At 46.7% G+C, this 24,471-nt stretch overlaps 7 protein-coding genes across 7 annotated transcripts; 3 read left to right on the top strand and 4 right to left on the bottom strand.

Moving 5' to 3' along the window:
• Nucleotides 1-265: 265 nt before the first annotated feature.
• Nucleotides 266-1,315, bottom strand: Pdw03_5723 (ELYS-like domain; the record flags this gene model as incomplete). The annotated part of the gene is made up of 3 exons (XM_014682716.1): nt 266-805; nt 864-1,093; nt 1,156-1,315. The coding sequence occupies 3 exons, from the start codon at nt 1,313-1,315 to the stop codon at nt 266-268; spliced, it is 930 nt and encodes a 309-aa protein (XP_014538202.1).
• Nucleotides 1,316-1,558: 243 nt separating this feature from the next.
• On the top strand, nt 1,559-6,058 carry Pdw03_5724 (Nuclear condensin complex subunit Smc4, putative; the record flags this gene model as incomplete). Its single annotated transcript, XM_066101145.1, has 5 exons — nt 1,559-1,967; nt 2,040-4,969; nt 5,023-5,775; nt 5,831-5,908; nt 5,960-6,058. The coding sequence occupies 5 exons, from the start codon at nt 1,559-1,561 to the stop codon at nt 6,056-6,058; spliced, it is 4,269 nt and encodes a 1,422-aa protein (XP_065958085.1).
• A 1,200-nt stretch (nt 6,059-7,258) lies between these two features.
• Pdw03_5725 (uncharacterized protein) lies at nt 7,259-10,780 on the top strand (the record flags this gene model as incomplete). The annotated part of the gene is made up of 1 exon (XM_066101146.1): nt 7,259-10,780. One exon carries the CDS (start codon nt 7,259-7,261, stop codon nt 10,778-10,780), a length of 3,522 nt encoding a protein of 1,173 aa, XP_065958086.1.
• A 2,173-nt stretch (nt 10,781-12,953) lies between these two features.
• Nucleotides 12,954-14,028, bottom strand: Pdw03_5726 (Nitrilase, putative; the record flags this gene model as incomplete). The annotated part of the gene is made up of 3 exons (XM_014682718.1): nt 12,954-13,303; nt 13,362-13,801; nt 13,871-14,028. The coding sequence occupies 3 exons, from the start codon at nt 14,026-14,028 to the stop codon at nt 12,954-12,956; spliced, it is 948 nt and encodes a 315-aa protein (XP_014538204.1).
• Nucleotides 14,029-14,716: 688 nt separating this feature from the next.
• Nucleotides 14,717-17,093, bottom strand: Pdw03_5727 (C6 transcription factor; the record flags this gene model as incomplete). The annotated part of the gene is made up of 6 exons (XM_066101147.1): nt 14,717-15,515; nt 15,577-15,738; nt 15,811-15,964; nt 16,035-16,789; nt 16,842-16,921; nt 17,025-17,093. 6 exons carry the CDS (start codon nt 17,091-17,093, stop codon nt 14,717-14,719), a joined length of 2,019 nt encoding a protein of 672 aa, XP_065958087.1.
• A 1,618-nt stretch (nt 17,094-18,711) lies between these two features.
• On the bottom strand, nt 18,712-20,407 carry Pdw03_5728 (Major facilitator superfamily domain, general substrate transporter; the record flags this gene model as incomplete). Its single annotated transcript, XM_066101148.1, has 3 exons — nt 18,712-18,900; nt 18,953-19,878; nt 19,945-20,407. 3 exons carry the CDS (start codon nt 20,405-20,407, stop codon nt 18,712-18,714), a joined length of 1,578 nt encoding a protein of 525 aa, XP_065958088.1.
• A 3,076-nt stretch (nt 20,408-23,483) lies between these two features.
• Pdw03_5729 (uncharacterized protein) lies at nt 23,484-23,967 on the top strand (the record flags this gene model as incomplete). Its single annotated transcript, XM_066101149.1, has 2 exons — nt 23,484-23,486; nt 23,644-23,967. The coding sequence occupies 2 exons, from the start codon at nt 23,484-23,486 to the stop codon at nt 23,965-23,967; spliced, it is 327 nt and encodes a 108-aa protein (XP_065958089.1).
• Between the last annotated feature and the right edge of the window lie 504 nt (nt 23,968-24,471).

A 24,471-nucleotide genomic window follows, 5' to 3' on the forward strand; every position in this document is an offset into this window, starting at 1 on the left:
CTTTGCCTCAAAATGAGATTGAAGAGGTTTGAGGCTGACAGGACCAACTATCCAGTCCAGTCTATGTCGTCTAAATAGCAAAGAGTGGCATATTTTGGCATAGGAAGCGGGAAGCTACCTAGGGCTACAAAAAATTTGACAAAATAACAGAATACTTTTTAAAAGATAGTCCAGAGCATTAAAACCATTAGCTCTGATCGCTATTTCAATTTTGAGTAATCAGCAAACATTGGGTCCGGTCCACAAGACTGGTTGGGTATATCATCTACGTTTGTCGTATGCTCCCCCGAAGGTCATCCCAATTCAACCCATCGACCTTTTTGCCACCCAAGCATTCAAGCTCAGGCTTGAGTTCACCAGTTCGCCCAGTTGCAAGGCGTCGCATCATCACAGTGTCCTTAGCCCCAGGAAGGGCACTAGCATTTCCCTGCAGTAAGACATGCTCGAACCACTGTTCCTCATCATCGTCAAGCGGAAGACCGACGAGCTCCATCGCACGTCTACTTCTGGTTTGGCCGGGGGTGGCCCTGTGAACAAATTCCACCAACTGCTCAAAAAAGCTCTGACGGAGAGTGTCGTCGTACTTGCGCGTGAAGTAAAATGCCTCTGTAACGTTGGTTCGGGCGAGTGTGTCGAAGAACGCTTTGCGGATCTTTGCGCTTGCAAGAGGAGGGGTCGCAGTGAGGTAGTAGGCGATTGCAAGGCTGTCATCATGCTTAGGAAGCTTTGTGAGCGTAAGAACGTAGAGGATTTCATCCGGGAAGGTAGGAATGAGCGAGGGTTCAGTTAGAAACTCCACTGCTCGCTATTATAATCAAATAACTGTCAGAAGGCGGCCGCATTGAAGAAGGTTCACAACGTACCCTGAAATCGAGTCGATCCAACTGCCAAAGACCTTCAATGAAAAAACGGTACTTTTCTGGGAGGTGGCATTGTTGCGCAAACTGAGACGAAGCTTCTGGTGCAGTACGACAGTCCTTGAGGATGTAATAGATCAAGGACTGTTTGTGATGGATATCGAGTTCCGAGGAAACGATGTGATTGAATAGTGTTCGGAGATCCGAATTGGACTTCGGCGGGTAGATCTTGGTCACTGTAGAAAATTGGTTGATTAGCATGAAGCTTTAAGCGCAGAGCTTCAAGTCACAATAATACCTCCTTGGATGCCGAGGAGTCCCAAAAGTCGATCGGCAAAGAGCAGGTCCAAAGAGCGCCGGCTAGATAGAATCTGGTCCAAAACCTTAGGTTCATATGAATATTTCTTATTAAATGAGAAGACATGATCGAAATTCCCCCATGGAGCCATGCTGAACATATTCAGAGAAGTGATGTGTTGTGTGAACAATTCCCAAGCTGATCTCCATGAAGCTCCGCGGAGGGGTAATTACCGTACGGTAAATTACGGCGGGACATGGCGGTGAATGGCTTGTTGTGGCAGAACGGCGGACACTTTACCCGTTTGGGCACGAGGTAAACAACCCACTTTCAACCGACAAAACCTCCGTCAAAAAACTACCCCCCCTCTCCATGCAGCAGACATCCCACTGACCTGCACAACATGGCTTCAGTCATAAAGGGCAGGGCTTCGCGCCGCTCTGCTCCCCGCCGGAGTTATGTCATTGAGGATACATCTGAATCGGAGGACCCCGGAAATGTTACACCAACATTCGATACGCACGATGACGATGATGAGGCGGAGGAGGATTACACCCCAGTCCCCAAGAAAGCAAGGAGGGCACCAAGCAAAAGAATGACTCTAGACCCTGTGACACCTTCTACTGCGCGCGCTGCCAGCAAGACCCAAGATGCGACAACAAATGATTCCGATGCGATGGATACCGATGCGATGGATACCGATGCTATGGATATCGACGAAGAGAATGACGAGAATGACGAGGGAGTTAGTATGGCTTCAATGGAAGGCGATTATGAATCTCCTTCCGGTAAAGCAGCATTGAAAAGAAAAAGTATGGCTCATCCCCGCAAGAGTCACGGCTCAATCACACCCAAGTCGGCACAGGGCTCACTTCCAACTCCAGAGCCATTCCAATCTCCAGAGCCTCAAGAAAGAGCGCACCGAGCAAGCGTACCACCTTTGTTGGGCATCACCGAATCCGCCGTGAATCAGTCGCCATCGAAGCATTTTGAAGAGCGCAAATCCCAGATTTCCATAATAAACCCGAACTCGACAGTCTTAGAGAGGCCTATGGACATCGTTGCTAAATCCAGAACGCAGCCCACTCAAGTGCCGGAGGAGCCTGCGGCGCCCAAGCCCCGGATGATTATTGACAACCTTATTCTGACAAACTTCAAGAGTTATGCCGGCCAGCAGATTGTTGGTCCGTTCCACGCCTCCTTTTCATCTGTCGTTGGACCGAACGGGTCCGGAAAGTCGAACGTGATTGATTCGCTTCTATTCGTGTTTGGATTCCGCGCCAGCAAGATGCGACAGGGCAAAATATCCGCGCTGATTCATAATTCTGCGCAGTACCCCAATCTTGCATTTTGTGAAGTCGAGGTTCATTTCTCACAAGTCCTCGATTTGCCTGAAGGTGGCCAGGAAGTGGTCCCAGATTCCCAACTAGTTGTTTCGCGACGAGCGTTCAAGAATAACACCAGCAAATACTACATGAACAAAAAAGAGACCAATTTCACCGCTGTGACGACCTTCCTCCGTGATCGCGGAATTGATCTCGATCACAAGCGGTTCCTGATTTTGCAGGGTGAGGTCGAATCGATCGCTCAGATGAAGCCAAAAGCCTCCAACGAACACGACGAAGGCCTCTTGGAATACTTGGAAGATATCATTGGAACTTCTAAGTACAAGACACCTATCGATGAAGCGGCAACCGAGCTTGAAGGTCTCAACGATGTATGCGTGGAGAAGAACAACCGTGTCCAGCATGTGGAGAAGGAGAAGGCAGCCTTGGTGGACAAGAAAGACAAAGCTCTGGCTTACATCCGAGAGGAGAATGAATTGGCACAGAAACAATCGGCCCTTTATCAGATCTACATCGACGAGTGCGCTGATAATGTTCGAGTTACAGAAGAGGCCATTCTCCAAATGCAGGAGCTACTCAATATGGAACTAGAGAAACACGAGGGAAACGAATCCGGCATTAAAGAACTCGAAAAAGCCTACAAAAGAGGGGTTCGTCATTACGAGTCGATAGAGAAAGAGACTCAAAACTTGCTCAAGGAGATGGCTAAGTACGACAAGGAGTCTGTCAAGTTTGAGGAGAAGAAGAAATTCTTGCTCGGCAAACAGAAGAAGCTAGAGAAAGCCATGCAGGCCAGCCGTCTTGCAGCTTCTGAATGCCAGAGCTTGGTCGAGAAGTATACCTATGACATTGAAAAGAAGACTGCTGAAACCACTCAACTGGAAAAGGAGATGGTGACAGAAGAAAAAGAATTAAATTCAATTCGCGAGGGCCTTAAAGGCAAGACGCAAGGCCTATCTGATCAGATTTCCGAGAAACAGAAGTCACTGGAGCCTTGGAATGCGAAAATTAACGAAAAGCAGTCTGCAGTCGCGGTAGCTCAGAGCGAGCTGGACATCTTGCGGGAGCGTGGCAATGCTGGCGCTGTACTTCTTGAAGAGGCACAGAGCAAGATTGTTACAATCGAAGAGAGTCTACAAGCCAAGCAAACCGACCTCGAAGAGCGACAAGCCCAGAAAGAAACTTTGGAGTATGAAGTGGCGAAGCTTAAACACGACTTGAAGAAATACGCTGGCCGTGAGCCCGAGGTTCGTTCGCATGTCTCAAGTGCCCGCCAAAAAGCAGACGAGGCACGAGTCAGTCTTGCAAGCACACAAAACCGCGGAAGTGTCTTGACTGGGTTGATGCGTCTAAAGGAGTCTGGCCGCATCGATGGTTTCCATGGCCGACTTGGCAACCTGGGCACAATTGACGAGAAGTATGATGTCGCTATTTCTACAGCTTGTCCTGCTCTCGACAACATGGTGGTGGAAACTGTCGAAGTCGGCCAACAATGCATCGACTATTTGCGTAAGAACAACCTTGGTCGAGCGAACTTCATTCTTCTTGATCGCCTTCCCCGTCGTGACATGTCAACGATCTACACACCCGAAAGCGTTCCTCGTCTATTTGATCTTGTGAAGCCAAAGGATCCCAAGTTCGCCCCAGCTTTCTACAGCGTGATGCAAAACACGTTGGTTGCCAAGGACTTGGAGCAAGCGAATCGTATTGCCTATGGTGCTCGCAGGTGGCGAGTGGTGACAGAAGATGGCCAGTTGATTGATGTGTCAGGAACAATGAGCGGTGGTGGCACCCGTGTCGCCCGAGGCGGTATGTCGTCAAAGCAAGTCGGAGACACCACAAAGGAGCAAGTGTCTCGCTTTGAATCAGATCTCGAGGAGCTGGAACGAAAATTCCAGGCTTTCCAGGAGAAGCAGCGACACGTGGAAGCTCAAATGAAGGAAAGATCAGAGGAAATCCCACGCTTGGAGACTAAGATTCAAAAGGTTATGATTGAGATCGACAGTACTAAGCGCAGTCTTGCTGATGCCCAGCGACGTGTAAAGGAGCTGGGCGTACAGCACCAGCCATCTGATTCGGATGAAGTCCAAATTGCTTCCCTCGAGAAGCAGATTGCCAAGTCCAAAAAGGAGATCGCTAAACTCAACGACGAGAAGAGTGGCATCGATGAAGAGATCCAGATCTTGCAGAGCAAGATCATGGAGGTCGGTGGTGTTCGGCTTCGCGGCCAAAAGGCCAAGGTGGATGGCTTAAAAGAACAGATTGGTATGCTTGCCGAGGAGATTTCAAATGCGGAGGGGCAGCAGTCCAAAAACGAAAAACTCATCAAGAAGCACACCAAAGCCCGTGATGTTTCAGAGAAGGAGATTAGTCAGATCACAGATGAGTTGGAGAAACTAGAAGAAGATGTTGCCAACCAGGATAATGAATCTGCCGACTGGAGACAGAAAGCTGATGAAGCCCAGGAGGTTAGTGATTCAAGATTCGCGATTATGCTGAAAATTCTGCTGACCATCCTTAGTCTTTGGAATCTAAAAAGCTCGAGCTGAAGGCCATGAAAGACGAGCTTGATGCAAAGGTGGCTGAGCTCAATGAGACAAGAGCTGCCGAGATCGAGATGCGCAACAAACTAGAAGAGAATCAGAAGGCCTTGTCTGAGAATCAAAAGCGCAGTCGCTACTGGGAGGACAAGCTTTCAAACCTGAGTGTCCAAAACATCAGCGATATTGGCGAAGAGCAGGAGCCCACAGAGCTTCAGATGTACACGAAGGATGAGCTAGAGGCTATGAGCAAGGATTCTCTCAAAGCTGTCATTGCTGCTTTGGAGGAGAAGGTTCAAAATGCCTCCATCGATTTGTCAGTCATTGAGGAGTACCGCCGCCGAGCCGCTGAACACGAATCGCGCTCTGCGGATCTGACCGCCGCTTTGACATCACGAGACGGTGCCAAGGCACGTCTGGACGGGCTTCGGTCTTCTCGCTTGAATGGATTCATGGAAGGGTTTGGTATTATCTCTTTGCGCCTCAAAGAAATGTACCAGATGATTACCATGGGCGGTAACGCCGAATTGGAGCTCGTGGACTCCTTGGATCCCTTCTCAGAAGGCATCTTGTTCTCGGTCATGCCTCCAAAGAAGAGCTGGAAGAACATTGGTAATTTGTCTGGTGGCGAGAAGACTTTGTCCAGTTTGGCCCTAGTCTTCGCTCTTCACCACTACAAGCCTACTCCACTCTATGTCATGGACGAGATCGATGCCGCCCTGGATTTCCGAAACGTGAGTTAGTCTCATACGACTTGTGATGGGCACGTGTACTAACTTTCTTTTAAAGGTTTCTATTGTCGCCTCATACATCAAGGAGCGAACGAAGAATGCCCAATTCATTGTCATTTCGTTGCGAAACAATATGGTAAGTCCGGTTAATCCGCTTCCAAGGAGGGATAGCTAACATTTTCTCTAGTTCGAGCTTGCTGCCCGACTCGTCGGTGTCTACAAGGTCAACCACATGACCAAGAGTGTAACGATCGAGAACCGGGACTATATTACCGGTCGATTATGACTGGAGATGAAATTCCGCGTTGTGGTTCTTGACTTTCAGTCTCTTGCCTGGATGGATAGGGGTTGTATGCTGCTGTTTTCGATGATATCATGGGTCGGGGAGTTTTGGACATTTTCCCTTTTACAATCATGCTCGTGTACTTGGAAATGAGAACTTAGGCATATCTTTACGTATCAATTTTCTCGCTTCTTCTTGGTGCTGTAGCACTAGATTGATATTTTCATTAACCCACACTTCTGCACAAATCTCCCCCAAATACATACATTCGGTGGAAGTTGGTGTGGCATAGAATGACAGGGGAGAAGCCCGAAACAGCAAAACACTGGCCTCAATTTCGAGAGCACCCGACCATCTGAAAGAGATGCCCATGTGTGACAGTATTCTGCCCAGCAAGCATGACCTTCTCTTTTGTGGTCTATCACGTATCCATCCAGCCATCAGCAGACAACGTTGCAGCGGATGTTGCATCTTCACCAGGTTTACGATAATGACATAGCACTGAAGCCATCTACACATCCCTTGCCCACTCCGTCTCTCTCTTGGTAAGTCCCAGAATCTCTGATTTCGCTGTCGAATAGTTAATCTGGCCCATTTGGTCGTGCAGCCCGAATGCCGTTGATACATTGATAACGGTTTTGGACATTTCGGCTGTCTCGGGATCCAGCCAGTATGCAGTCAAGTCGTGGATCATTCAAAAAGGATTGTAGACAATTCGATGATTTTTTATCCTTCTGTTTTCTCGGTATTGAGAATTAACCAATAACTCAGGAGAGTAGGTGCATCAGAAACTGCACCACGGATTCTGGGTAGTGCAAGCTCCGCAATATTAACTGGCACGCTATTTTGGACGAGGAAAGATCGAAATTTGTTGGATGCCTCAGGCATCACATGTAGGATAGACCAACTAGATAGTCTTCCTTCCACTCTCACCTTCTCTCTCTCCCCGTCCATCCAATTGAATACTGTTTTACCTGCATACATACTATCATTGTATTTGCATCAGGTTATGAGCCTCTTCTGCTAGCTGGACCACTAGCAACTCTTTTCTCTGAAGCCATTTTCAACTGGAGACTTTTGACGATCTGACCCCACTGTGGACCCACCTCTGTGTGTGACACAACATTCAGATCCAGCCAATAACATCTAGGAAATCCTTCGAGCCCCGCCGGCAAAAGCTCCGTTTAGCTTTAACATCCAATCATGGCCGACACCGAGACGGACAACGAGGGGGACACCAACCCTCACCCGCTTGATGCATCGACCAACCCATTGGAACCCCAGATCCCGTCCTTTACCAATCCGATCCAATTCACACAGGATGACAGTGATAGTGAAGATGAGGACAACACACCGCCCCATCAGGGACATGGTCTTCCAGCGATTGCAATGACCAAAATCCAGAAAGTTCGGACACTGGAACACAATGACACTGATCCAAGTGGTTGGAAACAGGCACTGGCTTACCAGCTGATCCCATATGCATTGGAATGGTTGTTAGACAGCAACATTCCCAGACCTCACAAGTCGCATACTTCATTCGGAAGATGGAAGTACTGGTCTCGCTTGGTTGCTAGCTGGATGTACAACCAGATCGACGTCACCCTACAGAACAAACTACGCAACCTGTCCAAGATGCCTAAATATGCCGATCAACTGTATGACGAACTCATGTCTATGACACAAGGAAGTGATCGGATGCAGACAGCGTTTATCGAGATGCGGAAGTTCGACAAGATGAAACGATCGGACTACAACTCGGCAAGCGAGTACATTGAGGAATACCAGCGACAGTACCACGTGCTAGCTAGATTCAAAGCAGCACCACACCCATCACACGGCTTATCACAAGTTCTTCAAAACATTGAACTGGAAGTCATGAAAGTACAGTTCATTAGGGAGGAAGTTGCAAGTCTGGAGCCTAAGAAACTCACCCTCGACAAGGTGGAGGAGTACTGGAGAGCACTTCAAGCAGCAGCTGACATGGAAGGTGTCGCTAATGCTACTTACAACAACAATGCCGGCCGAGGCCGAGGCAATGGAAGAGGTGGTCGTGGAGGAAACCGAGGTGGCCGAGGTGGTCAAAACAACAACGGTCACAATGACGACAACACCCAATCCAACAAAGATACCAATGCCGTCGAGGATGATACAGCTACTGCTAAAAAGAAGAAGAAGAAGGGTCTTCGCAAGCAGCCTGCCGATGGCAAAGACATTCATGAATACGCAAATGAGATGCGTAATGGCACACAAAAGGATGACAACAACATGTGCTCATTCTGTGGCTTTGGACCACACACTGCGAAGAGATGTGCCTATCTCAGTGAGAACCCTCCAGTTTCGTGGGAACCGTCCGGCAACCTCTGGGCCTATTCAAAGGCAATCCACAGAGCCCAACGTCAAGATGGACAAAACAATATGGTTGTTGCAGCTGCCAATTCTGTTGATAGGAGGAACGATTGGTTGCTTGACACTGGATCTGACAAGACATTGACGCATGACATCGAAGACTTTCACACATACCAACTGGATCATCCTGACACTGCCTATGCGTACAAAGATTACTCTGGCAATAGAGTTGTCACGCTAGGTCATGGTCAAATCATTGTGAGAACTGCTCTGCCAGGGAGAAATGGTAAGACGCACTCGTTTATGACAACTGGTTACTATACTCAAGGAGGACACGGCAAGCTATTAGGCATGCAAAAGCTTCTTGAAGAGCAAGACATCTCTTATGACACACGTACTAAGTATCTCACAAATGGTGAGGGTGACATTGTGGGGTATGCAGATACATCAACTGGTGTCCCGTACCTTGTCAGTCCAAAAGACGACGATGACCCCAATGAGGTCAAATCTGACATAGATTCCGATTCTGATGATGAAGAAATTGGATTCGTGAACAAAGTGACTGCGTACGAGATCCACCGACGTCTCGGACATGCTGGAAAAGCACGAATTGCCTCCACATTACAACATGCTGAACAGCTAGGTGATGATGAACAATACGGCACGGAGCATTTCGACTGTGATGCCTGTTTCCAAGGTAAATCAAAGCTCAAAATTTCTCGTCAACCACAGGCAAGGGTGCAGGATGTGGCATGGAAATTCCACGTAGATACACAACCAATGAAGCCTACCGGACCAAATGGAGAGAACTACTGGTTGCCAGTCGTCGACGATGCATCTCGACTGATCGAGGGAATCATGTTGAAGAACAAAAGTGATGCCTACTATAAGCTTACTGCGTTCTGTGAAAAGATCAAATTGCTCACTGGCAGATACCCAGGCATCTGGCGAATGGATGGTGGCACAGAGTTCAAAGAGTTCATCAAATGGGGTGAGAAGCATGGTATGACTTTCGAGATCACACCACCATACACTGCTGAACCAAATGGCACTGTGGAGCGCTTCGGTGGACATATCAACGACATCCAGAGAACGATGATTATTGATGCAAAGATGACGGAAGAGATGTGGCCATATGCGACAGACACAGCCATCTACATCTACAACAGACTGATCAATCCGAAAACCAAGATCTCGCCGCTAACACATTGGCGTCAAGAGCTCGAGATTCCAAACGCAGAGCCTTCTTTGAAGCACCTTAAACCATGGGGAACAACTGCATACGTTCATATTCCGAAGCCTAAGAGGATTCAGGCTAGGAAAGCAGCACCCAGAGCATGGAAAGGAAAGCTCGTTGGTTATGAGGGGGACGGTGGTCATGTTTACAAAGTATGGGATCCAGCTACTAGGAAACTAGTGGTATCTCGTGATGTTGGCTTTCCACAACCCGGAGATGACGATAACGATGATACGGGATCAATGCTAGTCAACGGAGTACCTACTGATTTGAAGGACCTCGGAGAACCAAAGCAGTATCTGAACTGTGCACTACACAGAGACTATGACAATTGCACGATCACTATGTCTCAGGAAGCCTATATTCAGAAGGTTCTACGTACTGCAAATGCAGGTTCTGGATGGAAGGATACACCATTGCCAGCCGCATGGAGAGAGTCACCTGCCAATGCATCCAATGTGCTAGATGACGATTCATTTGATCAATATCAATCAGTTGTCGGCATGTTAAACTGGCTAGCAGTCAAGACTAGGCCAGACATTCGCTTCGCAGTTACTCGCTTGCAACATCGTTTGGCGAACCCTACATTTGAAGACCTTCACGCCATGCAACACGTCGTCAAGTACCTGAGACATATGCCTGACGTTGGCATTACACTTGGTCGTACGCCAGAACTTCGATTCTATGCGCATGTGGACGCATCTCATGCGGACTGGGAGGATAGCAAGTCAACCGAAGGAAGTATATGGTACTTCGCCGGCTCTCCAGTCATATGGACTACAAAGAAGCAAACCATCACTGCCAATTCGACCACTGTCGCAGAATGGTGTGCACTAGATCAACCTACTCGGGATGCAATGTGGCTAGGCAAGATTGCTCGCTCGTTTATGCTGCCAGAGCAGCGTCCCATTGAGATTCATACAGACAATATCAATTCGCAATTGCTGCTCACTAAGAAAGGTGGCAAATCCGCGAATAGATGGCTCGATCTACGATGGTTCTTTGTTAAGGATGCTGTCGCACAGGGACATGTGGACATTAGACGAGTGGACACGAAGAAGAACGCAGCTGACGGTTTTACAAAAGCATTGGCAAAGGAGCAATTTGAGACTTTTGTTGGTTTGATCGGCATGATTTAAATGCATATTTGAAATGCATGATTTGCAGGATTTTACTATGAGAATCAGAATTCGGGGAGTTTGATGGAACATGGTCTATGAGGGGGATGTTGGATGCCTCAGGCATCACATGTAGGATAGACCAACTAGATAGTCTTCCTTCCACTCTCACCTTCTCTCTCTCCCAGTCCATCCAATTGAATACTGTTTTACATGCATACATACTATCATTGTATTTGCATCAAAATTCAGACATTTGGCCTCGAATGTTCACATGTGTAGCGCTCAACCTCGTACCCTAATCCATTGAGAAAGCGGAAGACAGTTTATGTAGCTGGATTGACTAAGCCCATGGGCAAGGTACCAGAAACGAGAATAACTGCGTTTCAAACTGGCGCAGCGAGCTTTCGGTCGAATCTATCGCTCATCCATTCTACCAAGAAGGTACCAAAGACAGCACCCGCTTGGCATGAAACCGACAAAATTGTCAACGGCCAATGTTTCTGCAACGGTAATTTTCGGACACTTGCAAGATTTGTTCAGTTGATGCCCACATAAATAGCGAAAGAGATCCTTTCATCCAGTGAGCTCGGAACGTCTTTTTTCAAGTGTCGAATACACACCGGGTTAGGACAAGTAGTGTATATCCTACATAGTACATATAGCTCGCTTCAAACACGCTCAGTCCGCCTCACTTCTATTTTTTTTAACTAATTCGGGTTACAACTGTAAAAAATTAACCTTCGATGACTGTTATTAGTGCTTAATGGGGCTCGTATCGGGCAAATATACGACATTCAGGCCAATCCCCGACGTATAACTACCCTATTTTCTAAAAACCACTCTCCCACAATTCTGGTGGTTTTTATACACGCGTGATCCTATATCTATTGAAAAGGGAACATATCTAAGAGGAAAAAGATTGAAATTAAAGTGGCTGGGGGGCTTATAACCCGCGCCGGAAAATATGTAGGATTTGTCGCGGGACTTAAAAGAGTGGATGGACTATTATGGCACACAACATGGTTGAAAACCGGGCGTTGAAACCCTCGGAAAACGTAGGGACCGCGAAATGCAAAAGTACATATTGAGACTAGTCAGACGGTCCCGTGAAATTCCTTTTCGAGTCAATAGAGACGTTTGGCAACGTATACAACATACGTAGTACTGCGGAGCATTTATTAATCATTTACCAACTTCTGCTTGGCAACACCGAATCAGGCAGGTAGGTGTAGAATTATTTCTTCACCCTGTCTCACATGTAATGGCTCTGTTTCGGGATAATCTCAAATGGTACTAGCTGCATAGTTAGGACATCAAGATTTTCAACCCATGTTGGCAACTACCAGTTAAAACCAAGCTAATTTACAACGATGTGCCTGAGTAGTTAGGAGGGCCCATGTATAGAAGCTTAGGGCTATAGAGGTGAGCCCTTAGGGACCTTTGGTGTCCAGATTTAGGCGAAGGGGACTATGGAAGTGGTGCTTCAGAGTCAGAATTGAGATCACACTCAGCATCAGAAGCATCGAGAGCCATTAACATGGCATCTAAGCGCGCATCAAGGTAGAGATTACGCATATGTAGGTATAGAAATGGAGGAATTATCATGTGTAGGTGGAATTTCACGTTAAAAAGCAGGGTTGATTAGTTGATTAATTGCAGGTTCTATTAGCTATGCCTTGTTAGGGTTATGCGGAAGTGCTTGCAGTGACGCAGCAAAAGTGTCAACTAAAGTGGAGTACGGAGTATTGTGGATACTGAAAATTTTTCCTCCGCCCTCAATAGGCGGCTAGTACATGGATTAATAAAAAAGGACTCAGTAGTTATACGTTGCCAAACGTCTCTATTTGAGAGTTGTGCAAATTCATTGATCGTACCATGCATGTGTTGTACACCGATATTTCTGTCAGGAAAGTTGTGTAATCTTGTTTCTCTACACCCCCGCCAGTTCGTGAAGGATAGTGAGATTTTACAATTCCGAAATCTCGTCGATTACAACCAGGAAAAGGTTGAAAAACTTCTAAAGGATCAATGTCCATGTAGTCTCTATGGAGAAAGTACTTTGTGGGTTAATTTCTACAGAATGGAACGGAAGGGGCAACAGAAGAGAGGAAGGTATAACTCGTAAATAATTCATTTCAACATATTTCCGTTTGCTTCGTGGGGTGTAAAAAATAAAACAAAAGCCTCAATCTTATGCGACAATTGAGCCTTTTCTCACATGGAGCTTGGCACCATCATCGACTCCAAGCCAGAGGAGGTCCGGCCTGCTGTAATGGCCACACACATCTACAAAATGCTTGGAATGGATGATGTCCTCCAAGTTCAGAGTGGCATATAGAATTCCTTCCTCGGTGGAAGGAATGTCAGTCGAGAGCTTGCGTCCATCGGGCCCAAAGATTGCAGAGCTGCCACCGCCAGGAACGTTCATCGATCCTAGCTCTGTGCTCATCTTCGTAATTCCTGCTTCACTGAGGACAGCTGTTGTGTGGAGAACAAAAGAATTCGATTCCATGGCGTAAGTTTGGGCGAGAGCAGCCGTTCCTATGAATGACATGTTAGCCCAGTTTGATGAAATTGCCTTTGAACATGATGCCAATACCTTCGCGTGACATTGAGAACAGCGAATGATCTCCGGCGTGCTCAAACAGAGGCGGCCAGGCTGCGACATGAATCTGCTCCCGTTGCGTGTATGTGTGGAACTTGAGAAGTGGCTGAATGTGCTCCCAGCAAGAAAGTGCGCCGACTCGGCCCACTGATGTAGGCACCACGCTGTTGAGGCAATCGTTTCGGGAGTCACCGAACACGGTTCGCTCCATGTGGGTAGCCTTGATCTTTTTGCGAGTGGTAAGAATTTCTCCATCTTCGCTAATAATAGCCTGTGCAATGTAAAGCGAGTGGTGGAAGTTCTCGGAAAAGCCCAGGACGACTATGATTTTATGCTTGCGCGCACAGTTTTTGATCTTCTCCATTTGGGGCGAATCCACAGTCAACGAATTCCGAATATACAGAGACATGAGAGTTGGGTCAACGGGTCGCGACCTATTCGGTAGTTAGTCTTCAGATATCCGCCTGAATCACTACCGAGTGAGAAATCATAAGAAAACATACCAAATCCAAGCCGGATAGCCTGGAATCCAGCACTCCGGAAATGCTACGAGTTGAGCTCCATTCCCAGCAGCCTCGGCGATAATACGACAGGTCTTTTCGACTGTCGCTTCGAGATCAAGCCAAACGGGCTCTACCTGGGTGACTGCAACGCGAACCATAGTGGGTATCTGAGTGGGAATTGGAATGATAGTGTGCTTTAAAGATAATTAAGGAATTGATTGAGATCTGTGACTGCTTTTATAATTATCAGAGATGGAGCCCTTGGCAGGTCTGCGATCTAGGACTTATCGTGGCGGAACTTTTTCTTCCGCCGCTAGGCTTAGGCCCAATCATCTTCCGGTAGGTGTTTCAACACTATCTAATCATGAATGATTGTTATCTGACTCGGAAATAAAACGCTAGAAGAATACATAATCGGCGCTACGTTATCATCGCGGCACCCGCTTGACCAATTTTTGGTTTAGTCTGAACACGGACACCTACGGGGTCACTCATGGTTCGAATCAAAACATTACTACGGAGTACTATTCTGCACACCATTGCGAAAGGTTCAGCCTCATGGAGAAACATGGCTTTTATCGTCTCAGATCATGAAAGTAGAAGTGGGAAACCCTCTGCTTCATGAAAAGAAATTCTGGCTGATTGAGTAATGATTTGAAAAACGCTTTATAAACAGAACAGTCATGATAATTAACCATACAGGCAATCTTTTTATCTCCTAGATTTTCCGATATTGAATTTTATACCCGTCTCTAAGTGGGTTGAACCACAAGAGCAGATTTTTTCCCCCACCAGTTTCCTTCAGTCAACCTCCAAGCCCCACATCGATGAAGCTTCTTTGCCATATTACGCATCGATTGATATACCTTGACCAACATGGGGAAGCTCTGATGACTCTGTGAAATTATAAATCGTCGTGTTCAACATATCCTCGTTGTGGGAGACAAAGTCGAGGGGATCAACGTCAGTCCAACCCGGCATGTCGAAAGAAGTGTCAAACCGTGAGCTCCTTGCCGTGGTCCCCTCATTCGTAGTCGTATATTGTGGCTCATTATTAGATAGATTTTTTGGCTGGCACCAATCAGAGGCACAGGGCGTTGGAAATCCATTCTGGAGTGGTAAAGCTAGCATAACTTCCCATCTGTGGGCTAGCTGCTGTAGAAGTGAAATGGCCTTTCTGGCCTTGATCCATCTGGCTCGCATTTCCCAAAGAGCATTGTAGCAAACACGAAAACGCTGTATGGACTGGTCGCGCAACGGTTGTTGCTTAGAAGTTGCGTTGAGTAAAAGAGTGATAGCAGCCGTCAAGACACTGTGAGGTACAAATGGTGGAACTTTGTCAAAGTCGGCTATCTTTTTATACTCATTGATGAGTCTGACCATGGCGGCTGCTGCCGTAGACATGGATCGAACACAGAGGCGATGTGACTTGCTCTGTGTTGGTTCCTTTAGAAAAGGGCGATGGATTAACATCAGCGACATGTTATATGACATGTGGAGTAATATGACGGCAGGTGATTTATTCTTTGTTCCTATCTGCACCAGGGGGTCCAACTGTCGATGGAAGGAAAGTAGCCTTTCATGAGCATCCATGAGCAAGCGGTATCGTTCTCCGTTTTCTAATGTGCCAAAATCGAACGAATAACTGTATTTATTCAGGTCAGCGAGAGGGAAAGATTTCTACCGAGTGAAATGGAGATTCTGACATCTGATCCATGTACTGGTCATGAATGAACCACAGTCGACAGTGGTGGTCGAACACTAGTTCGTCTAAGCTTGGGGTAGGTCCAACTGCACTCAAGAATGAGGAGGCCCGTATGCGTTTCCATGGTAAAGCACATGTTCTTCCCAGGAGGGATGTTGCAATTCTGTTTCCACACGACAAGTAAGAATAAGTTGTGAACGGGGCCGTTGTATAGCAAAAAAAAACTGGAACATACCTATCAAGAAAGACCGAGGACCACAGCGTTCTCAAACGGATGGACCTTGAATTCAAAATTGAGGGTTGATCACCCGATTCAACTTCAACCTCGTTTGAATGATGCAGTGAGCTGGCTGGAATACCTAAATGTAAAAGCATGCTAGCACACATTGCTTTATCCGCACATACTGTTAGCCACAGAGAAAAGAAGAACTTTCCGCGGGATCCGGTTGTACGACGCACAATTGTACATCCAACTCATGTTATGTTGATCGAGAGCTAGTTCGCGCCAGCACATAATCGATAATGCTTGAACGACCAAGATGCTAGGATACTGTCGGCAACTCTGCAGAGCAGTACCTTCTATTTTAGATGCCATTTCACAACCGAATGCCTCACTAGCTGGATCATCCGAAAGAAGGGCCCCGGCTGCAAATACCGCATCTTGAACAAGACCGAGCTGTGGGCTGAGGTTGTCTTGTTGAATTTTTGAGAGAGTGGCATTATCCAAAAACTGATGGATTGGATTCACCAGACGAATAAATAAGTCAATAAGATGTTGACGATGGGTGACTTCCGAGACATCTAGCTTGTGTGGCTCCGTTGACTCAGCTCGCAATCCAGTCCTCACGGGCTTCTCGGGAGTTCTGTTTTTGGTGGTTTTGGAGCGATGGGGTGAAACTGGAAAGCAGAAGTTCCCCGAAGGCCCAATGAACGCAGGCTCGCCACTATCTTCAATATGCATACACCACATTAGCGAACTCACATCTTCTATAGCCTTTGGTATGCTAATAGAGGAGGCAGAAATATGCCCCTTGCCATCTGTAACATGTTGGTCTTCCGTTTGATCCTCAAAATTTTCATCTTCAAGCATGATGGTTGAAATATGCTTTGGCCTTTGACTACTCGGGTCATGATTCTCCAAACGCCGCACCTCCTCTTTCAGTAGTTCAATCTGGACTTCTAGCCCAGCTACATAGCCTGAGTCACGTTTGCGCCTAGGTCCGAATCAGCTATATTCTCCTTTCCAGTGTTGGGATGAGAGCATACTTTGGGCGCCTCTCCGTTATATATTGGCATTCCAGATTCTTGGCTAGACAAGGGGAGCAGGCTGGTTGCACGCCATCACACTGAGATCGCATCAGTCAGTGATTAAATAACATTCGGAGGCAATGTGTAGATTATTTCTGTAGGTCCAGAACAAAAATGAAGAACAGTCCTAGATAATCTTACTTTGCGCTTTCGTTTGCGGCAAGTCTCGCAAGCCACGGTGACCCTCGGATGTGAAGTTCTTGTGTCCATTGCCGAATAGACAGAACAATAGCAGAAACCGAAGACTGGGGGGCTAAGATGTTACTGGGAAATTTATTCAGATCTCAATCAGTCGTCTGTGAATGAAGCAGATAGCTGTCTCTGTTGTTCGATGAATGGGATGGGATGATTCTCAAGTGATGGGCTTACACATATAGGAGCTTAGCCAATTAAAAGATTGCGATAAGCGAGATGTCGTCCACAGATCCATGGGTGGCAGGTACACTGGTGCCTGAATTTACAGGCAGAAAAAAAACAAGCGAGTCGCCACTCCAACGCGCATCGATTTACTAGATTCTATATTGGAATAATATGGAAAACTTTTCAAAGTTAGTGGTGAGATAATTGATCGATTGAGTCTTTCTGTTCTGTTCTGCACATGCTGCGTATTTCAATACAGTACTTCCGGGATTATCCGAACCGCCATACTTGTAAAAGCCAGTGTGGAAAATGACCAATGGCACTCCGTACGTTCCGTGACATTTGTAAGGTTGAGCATCGTTTCCGATAGAGCAATCTAGAGTTTAATTTTTAGCTTCGTACCATGCCATGCCAGTCCGGCCGAGAGCTACGCTAGTGCAGCGACGCAGCAAAAGCGTTGGGGCCCCCACACTGCATGTCCATTAAAGATTCTGCCGGACAAATCATCCCGCCTAAGATTCACCAGGTCGCTATTATGGCCTGGCTATTACGCTACTATGCATCCTGTTGAATTGAAAACGACATCAAAGTTTGAGAGCCAATTTTTTTTGGGGTGCTTCAGATGTTTGGGGCGCCTTATAGCATAACTTGGGCGAGCGTTTGGTAGGCGGTAGAGCCGAGATGCGGGCGGTGTAAAAGGTGGATAGTGTTGGCAATTTCACTGTATTCGTGCCAAGCCCACCCACACCTACGGAGTTCCCGGTGTTGGTGGGCTACACCGGATTACAAATTTTCAGCGGATAGCAACTTTGGGATTCTTCACATGGTATCTCCTCCATATTAAAGTTACATAAATACACGATATGGAGGATGAAAAAGATGTTTTGACAAAAACTATTATGTGTAAAGAAACTTTGGATGAAACCTCAACTCTCCTACTTTACGCACTTAAGATTTCCTACTAAAGTTGACAGTGTAAATTGAGAATTTGATTTGTAAAAGAATGTATCATTTGACATCCTTGAAACCATTTCAACGGTGGAGAAAATTGATTTTACACTATTGTTGGATTTAGGTGCCTTTTAGATAATGCCGCCATACAAGATCTACTTGGTCTTGAAATTTTGCAATCTGGTGTAGGTAGAACTTCATACTCCGTAGGTGTTGGCGGGCTTGGCACGATTAGTTCTCGGCCGGGCTGGAGAGAGTGCACCCGGCACTCCCCGGTAAGCTGGGATGGTGATCTGGAGCTAAAAATGTCTTTAGAGCGGCGTAAAATTGCACAACAATGTGGACTTCTCGGCGGTGAACTACATGACAGAAGAATTTGAGAAAAGCATCGGGTTGATTGGATTTCCGTCCAGGTTTCCGTGGCCTTGGATCAACGCTTTTCGTGCTGTCCGTATGCCCCAGATTTAAAATATTTCCAAAACCACATTAACCATCAAATCGTAGCTTAAGTGCCTCATCAGTCCATATTCTGACCTTTATCTGCCCAATATCTGATCCGTTTGCCAAAAATATAGACAGGAACAGTTGTCACCATTACACCAAGACTGACAGCTCCAAATGTGGAAAAGAATGGCAAAGGTCCGATTCGAGCGTAATAGTCGTTAAAAACAAAGATCAAGCCAAAAGCAAAAACACTCTTGGACAACTAGTTGACGAATTAGTGAAGATGTCCAGCATTTGATGTGCAATGTATTTACCATGGCAAGCCCGAATGCATCCCCTGCCCTTTCGGCGAATACATCATTGGTGTAAGTCACAATACTGGTGCATCCCATGCCAATAGCGAAGTTGAGAATAGCCATAAAAACGCCACAGACGATAAATGAGAGCTCGTTTTCAATGGCAGCCCCAAGGCCAAATGACCCAACCGCCATGGCAATGGCTGTTGGAAAAATGACAACAAGACGAAACTCGGGTTCGTACAAGCCACTGTTTCTGCGGGTCATTTCTTTAGCGAGGAAATCGCATAGCCACCCGCTCACAACGGTTCCTATTGCCGACCCAATGAAGGGAGCAATACCAGAAAGATTTCCAACGCCCACAGTACTCATGTTGTAAGGTGAAGCGACGAAGATTTGTGACACAACAGCACCTAATAGAATAGCCCAGGTGAATGTCACTGACCACATGAGGCAGCCCCATATAGCAATAGGATGCCATATGAGATACAGTGGCTTAATGCAAGCCATGAGTAAGGAGCTCTTCCTGTTGCTCTTCACTTGACTGAATGCGAATGTAGAGCTCCACCACGAGCAGCGTGGCTCTTCAGAAGTAGCGTGCAGTGAACTACCGGTATTCATCTTCTCTGCAGCAGAGTTTTCGTCTTTTGGTGTATGTTGAATACCAACAACGACGATATCTTTATCCTCGCGACAAAATGTCGTTTCGGGGAAAAGAAATATCACACTTATAAGAAGAGTGGAAAACAAGATCATCTCAAGCCAGAAGCTCCATCTCCAAGACAGATTCGAGATGACATATCCACTAACAACGGGCGTGAGATTGACAGAGATGATGACACCGAAGTTCCAGAGGCCGACGCGAATTCCACGCTCGTGAACGAAGAACACATCATTTATAGAAGAAGTGCCCGCTAGCGCAAAGAATGCACCTATCCCGAGACCTTGGATGGATTAAAAAATTAGCCTTTGCCATTATAAAGGTAAAAGGAAGATGCGTGCATAGATACCTTGGAAGATACGGGAAGTAAGGAGAGAATGGTAAGATTTAGAGGCTGCTGCCCAGCAGCAAGACACGATCAATAGGATTGTAGTGGCAATGAAGACAGAGCGCTTTCCATACACCCCTGCAAAGCAAGAGCATAAATAAGCACTCACGCCCGAAGCCATGACCAGTGCGCCGTTAAGCAGCGCAATGCTTCTCAGATTCGTTTCAAACTGCGCGGCCACTGTTGTGAAGCCAGGGACCAATACTGGACCCAAGGACCCTGTTGCACATGACCCGAAAATGATGGTAGCGAAAAGCAGTTCTTTTTTCAGTCGTGTCCAGTTGAGAGGGTCTGATGGCGAGTTGGAAGGCAGAGGCATCAATTTAAGGTGTGTGTCATTGTTTTCTTCGGCATCCATAATCAGGACATTGTTGTTCCTTGATGGGTGGACCTGTCGCGATGGTTCCAATATGCCAAATGCCATTTCGATGGAGAGGAAGGAACGAACACAGTAGAATAATGGAACTTCTTCTGGTTTTCAAGGATGTAACAGATTTACTAAACTGTTGGATGGTTGCCATGTCATTCTTTATATAACGGAGTACACCTGTCCACGATGTATCTGATTCTCACAAGATATGGAAAGGATAAGGAATGATAGATTCATGCACCGTCTAATCACAGCGGCTTCAAACCTTCCGCCGCTAATCTGCAAGCAGCGTCGGATCACCTTTCATGGTCACCGCCATCGACGAAGAGCAAATGATAGAAAAAGAAGTGCAGATAGAAACTTGGAAGGTGCCAAATTCTTGACACCCATGATGTGACTGAGGAGCATAGGGGGAGTACGCGAGTGTCTTTTTCCAATTGCTAGCAATCACCTTGGTCGCTAATCGATGAACTTGCATTGTACATGTATGTATATACGTGTGAAGCTTGGTAGAGTGGCTGTTATCTGGATCGGAAAATATACACACACTACAGGTTTTTGATCAGTGGACAATTTTTCTCGGAATTCTTGTTTTGCCCTGAATGACTTGGCAGCCTTGCCACATTGCTCGTATTTAATCAAACCTTAAAATTCCGCTCTTTGCGGGGAGACACGTGGGTTATCTCTGCGGCTTAGGTCTTTCCGCTGCTTAGGTTTGAATGGAGGTACCAAAAAGATAAGAAAAAAACTTTAAAAAAACTTTATTTGAATGATTGTCCGATACGGCTACCCAGTCAATTTGCTGCGATAACGGTACCTGACTGTACGTCTTTACAGTTCGTGTAAATTTCTCGTTTTTGCATGATAACCGAACCTTTGACATTCTTTTTATCAATTTCAGCGAACGTGAAACTCTTTTTTGGATGATGCTAACGCCATATCCTTGGCTCTAGTCGCTCTGGGAGTCGAACCCCCTTTTTACGAATCTGCATTTCTTGAGTCGTCCGCTGTGGCCGAGACATGAAATAAAGATTGCGTCAAGGCCCAATTCCACGCTGTTAACCAAGGGCTTCGTGACAAGAGCTACAATCTGAATAATGGACCTACAACAAACCCTTTAGGCTGAAACCCCTACGGTGGTCGCCTGGTTGAAACCATTGTAGGATTCCTGCTTCACTGGTCTCGACTTTGGACTGGTCAATGAGGGCCTGCGAGGTGCAGACCATTCCTTGCAGCAAACACTTCCGCTTGAATGAGCAAAAGTCTACTCGCTCCAAAGTTTTCTGGGGCAACGATGCTGTAAATGGCCTCGAAGAAACACGGCGCACTCCAGCAATGCAGAGGACGAAACCAGAATGACGAGAGGAAAGTTGCATTCTGGGAGAGAAATTCACGTGGCATGCGTTTATCGGACTGGCGGAAGGTGCAAAGGGTACATTACATGCTCCCATCTAGCGGGTTAGAGCCGAGCTTTCGGCTATGTCTTAAATAAATAGACCCCATGCGAGGGTTAAATTGCAGCCAAAAGCCGAAAAACGAGGCGGCATTTTGTCCTCTTCGGATCTGTTGAGAAAGTCACCAACCTTGAGGCCTGGTTTTCCCAGCCTTACCTAGCTATGTAGATAGCTCTCTGTTTGTGTGTAGAGAATCATCTTTTCTCCTCTCTCTTTGTTCTCACTTGTCAGCTTCGTTTTGCTGATTTCGGGACTTTGTTGTCGAAGAGGCTCTCAACTCCCCCACACGTCTTCGAATGTAACATTGCCACAGGCCCTTGCCTATCAGATTTATCTTAACAACCACATTGACAACTAATCCAAAAGTGTTTGCCCCTCTCATCGTTACTTCACAACACCTCAGCTTGTCTTCCCTGTTAACTAACATTTTGCTGACAACTCATCCAGGTCAACAGTTTAAAAAATCCTCGGAAATAGCATCACTAGCACTATGACCTCTTGACTGATGTGGCAATTTCCTAGGATCTATTTAGTTGTAATGAAGCTCGTGTATCATCCCTTGTCGCTGTGGTCTACAAATTTTAACGTGACGATCAACAGAGATTTGAGTCTGCACATTTCCGCAACCGGCCTAGAGGGCGGGCAATCTGTGTAAGTGTTGAGATACACGATAAAAGAAAAGTCGGCTGCGTTTGTGGCCTTGTCCGGACTTCTTTTACTGGTATGTTGTCCTTCTCGGTGTCATAGAGAGACAGCAAAAGGCGGGGAAAGGTTTGATATTTGATATATAAAATCAGGGAAGCAGTGCGAAGACCAGAATCAGACACGAAAATTTATTAACGAATGGTGGCACGATTACATTTGATTTTGAAGCGTGGGAGACTAGGTAGGTTTCGCCTTCTCCCAGAATATGCAGTTGGACAAGGATTCTTTGGGCGTAGTATCGTAGGCTGGATTATTTTTCATGCTTGAGTCTGTTCCAGCCGAGCCGCAAATTTCTTCCCTGCGATAGATCATCATGTCTGAACGCAGTGCGATAGCAACTCATTAAGTCTCTCGGAATTTTTGTGCATATTATTCCAGCATATGGCTCGAGTCGCGTCCGTTACATATAGTCCCCAATTGTTACGTTGGTCAGACCTTTCATGTGTGGCATGCACACCTAGGTGAGTGCATGTGGGTTTGCTGCAAGGCTTGGTACTCCGTATAGTCGGTCCAATGTCCTCATTGACAAGATATGACCTAGAATTACGACGACAATAAGAGTCAGCAGCCAAAAATAGCACAAAAAAAAAGGATTAGTCGAACAAACTTCCAAGTTTCTGTTGTGCGAAAGAGAAGATCGCTGCTCTTCCAAGCCGCCAACACCGAGGTTTCCTTGACGTCAGAAGCAGGATAAGAGAAGGTTGGGGTGCGCAATCAAGAAGGGAATATTGAGATTCGGATCCAGTTCTTACAAAAAGTGAGAGCATGGCTATGATTGATTCTTATTACCTCTTTTGTCATACGCTGTGTGGGTGATCTTGTCTAAATCCTCAAACCCAAGCTTTTTTTGGATACTAAGAGTCAAAATCGCATCGAGACCGACTGTTCTTTTTGCATTCGAGTGCCAGCCACCAGAGACTAAGATTTTCAATTCCCCGAAATCAGATCAAATGTATTGACTTGCTGCAGATATGGTAAGTGCATACCAGCCTTCGAATGTTTCCATGGACCTCGGGACGCTGCTGTAGCCCTCTTCCGTGGCTCACCCAAGCACCATCCGCGCGGGCCGAACAAAGAACCACGGATCGCATACTCTGGGACTCATTAAAGTAAACACGTTTGCTTCTCCAGGCTTCTATATATTCCATTCTCGAGCCCCGGCAGTCAAGCCGCAGTGGGATCGGGGGTATCGCTATCGGCTCGATCGCTGTGACCTCCTCATTCTTTGGCTGTGGCGAAAATTCCGACTTCCCAATGCGTGGAACGGCGGCGATAATTCTGACTTCGGCTACCAGCCTTCAATTACGAGCAGCAGCACGAGCAGCCGCAGACGGGGCCAGCGCCGTCGCCCGTCTGAGACGTGTGTGGACTATGTCAAGAAGCCGACTAGTGTACGCAGTGCACGTCGGTATAGGGATCACGATGCTTTGCGCCGGCCAGCTAAGGTTTGCATAACGGAGCCAAGTAGTTATGAGACACGACATACATATGGCTAACTGCGAGCTTTTATGGTTTGATGAGAAATTATTCTTGGAATGAATTGCCTGGTCTGTGCGTGCGATGCTTGCTTTGTTTCGAATTGAAGATCGGATCTGGACGCCACCCCCCCTGAGCTCGGGTCCCAGTGCGTGGTAAAGAACCATCTGATTAAGCCCTTTTATTTGTGATACACTCTGCAGACCTGGGCATGGCTGGATGTCTACAAAATTTAGTTGGACAACTTGCTGATGGGTACCTGAGTGGTGAGGGACTGAAATCCTTGACCTGGTCCAGTAGGACTTGGCTGTATGTCACCATGCAGTGGCGTTCGATCAATCAGCATTACCGGAGTCTCCCCTGCTAGAACTTCGAGTCGGCAATTCAACGGTGATCACACAAAACGTCATATCTGTCATCTCTCCGACTCGACGAATACGAGGGCGTAGGCGTAGAGTTTACTAAGCTAGCATCGTTCGCGCG

This window comes from Penicillium digitatum, chromosome 6 (assembly GCF_016767815.1).
Source record: "Penicillium digitatum chromosome 6, complete sequence".
In the NCBI taxonomy this organism is placed as follows: Eukaryota; Fungi; Ascomycota; class Eurotiomycetes; order Eurotiales; family Aspergillaceae; genus Penicillium; species Penicillium digitatum.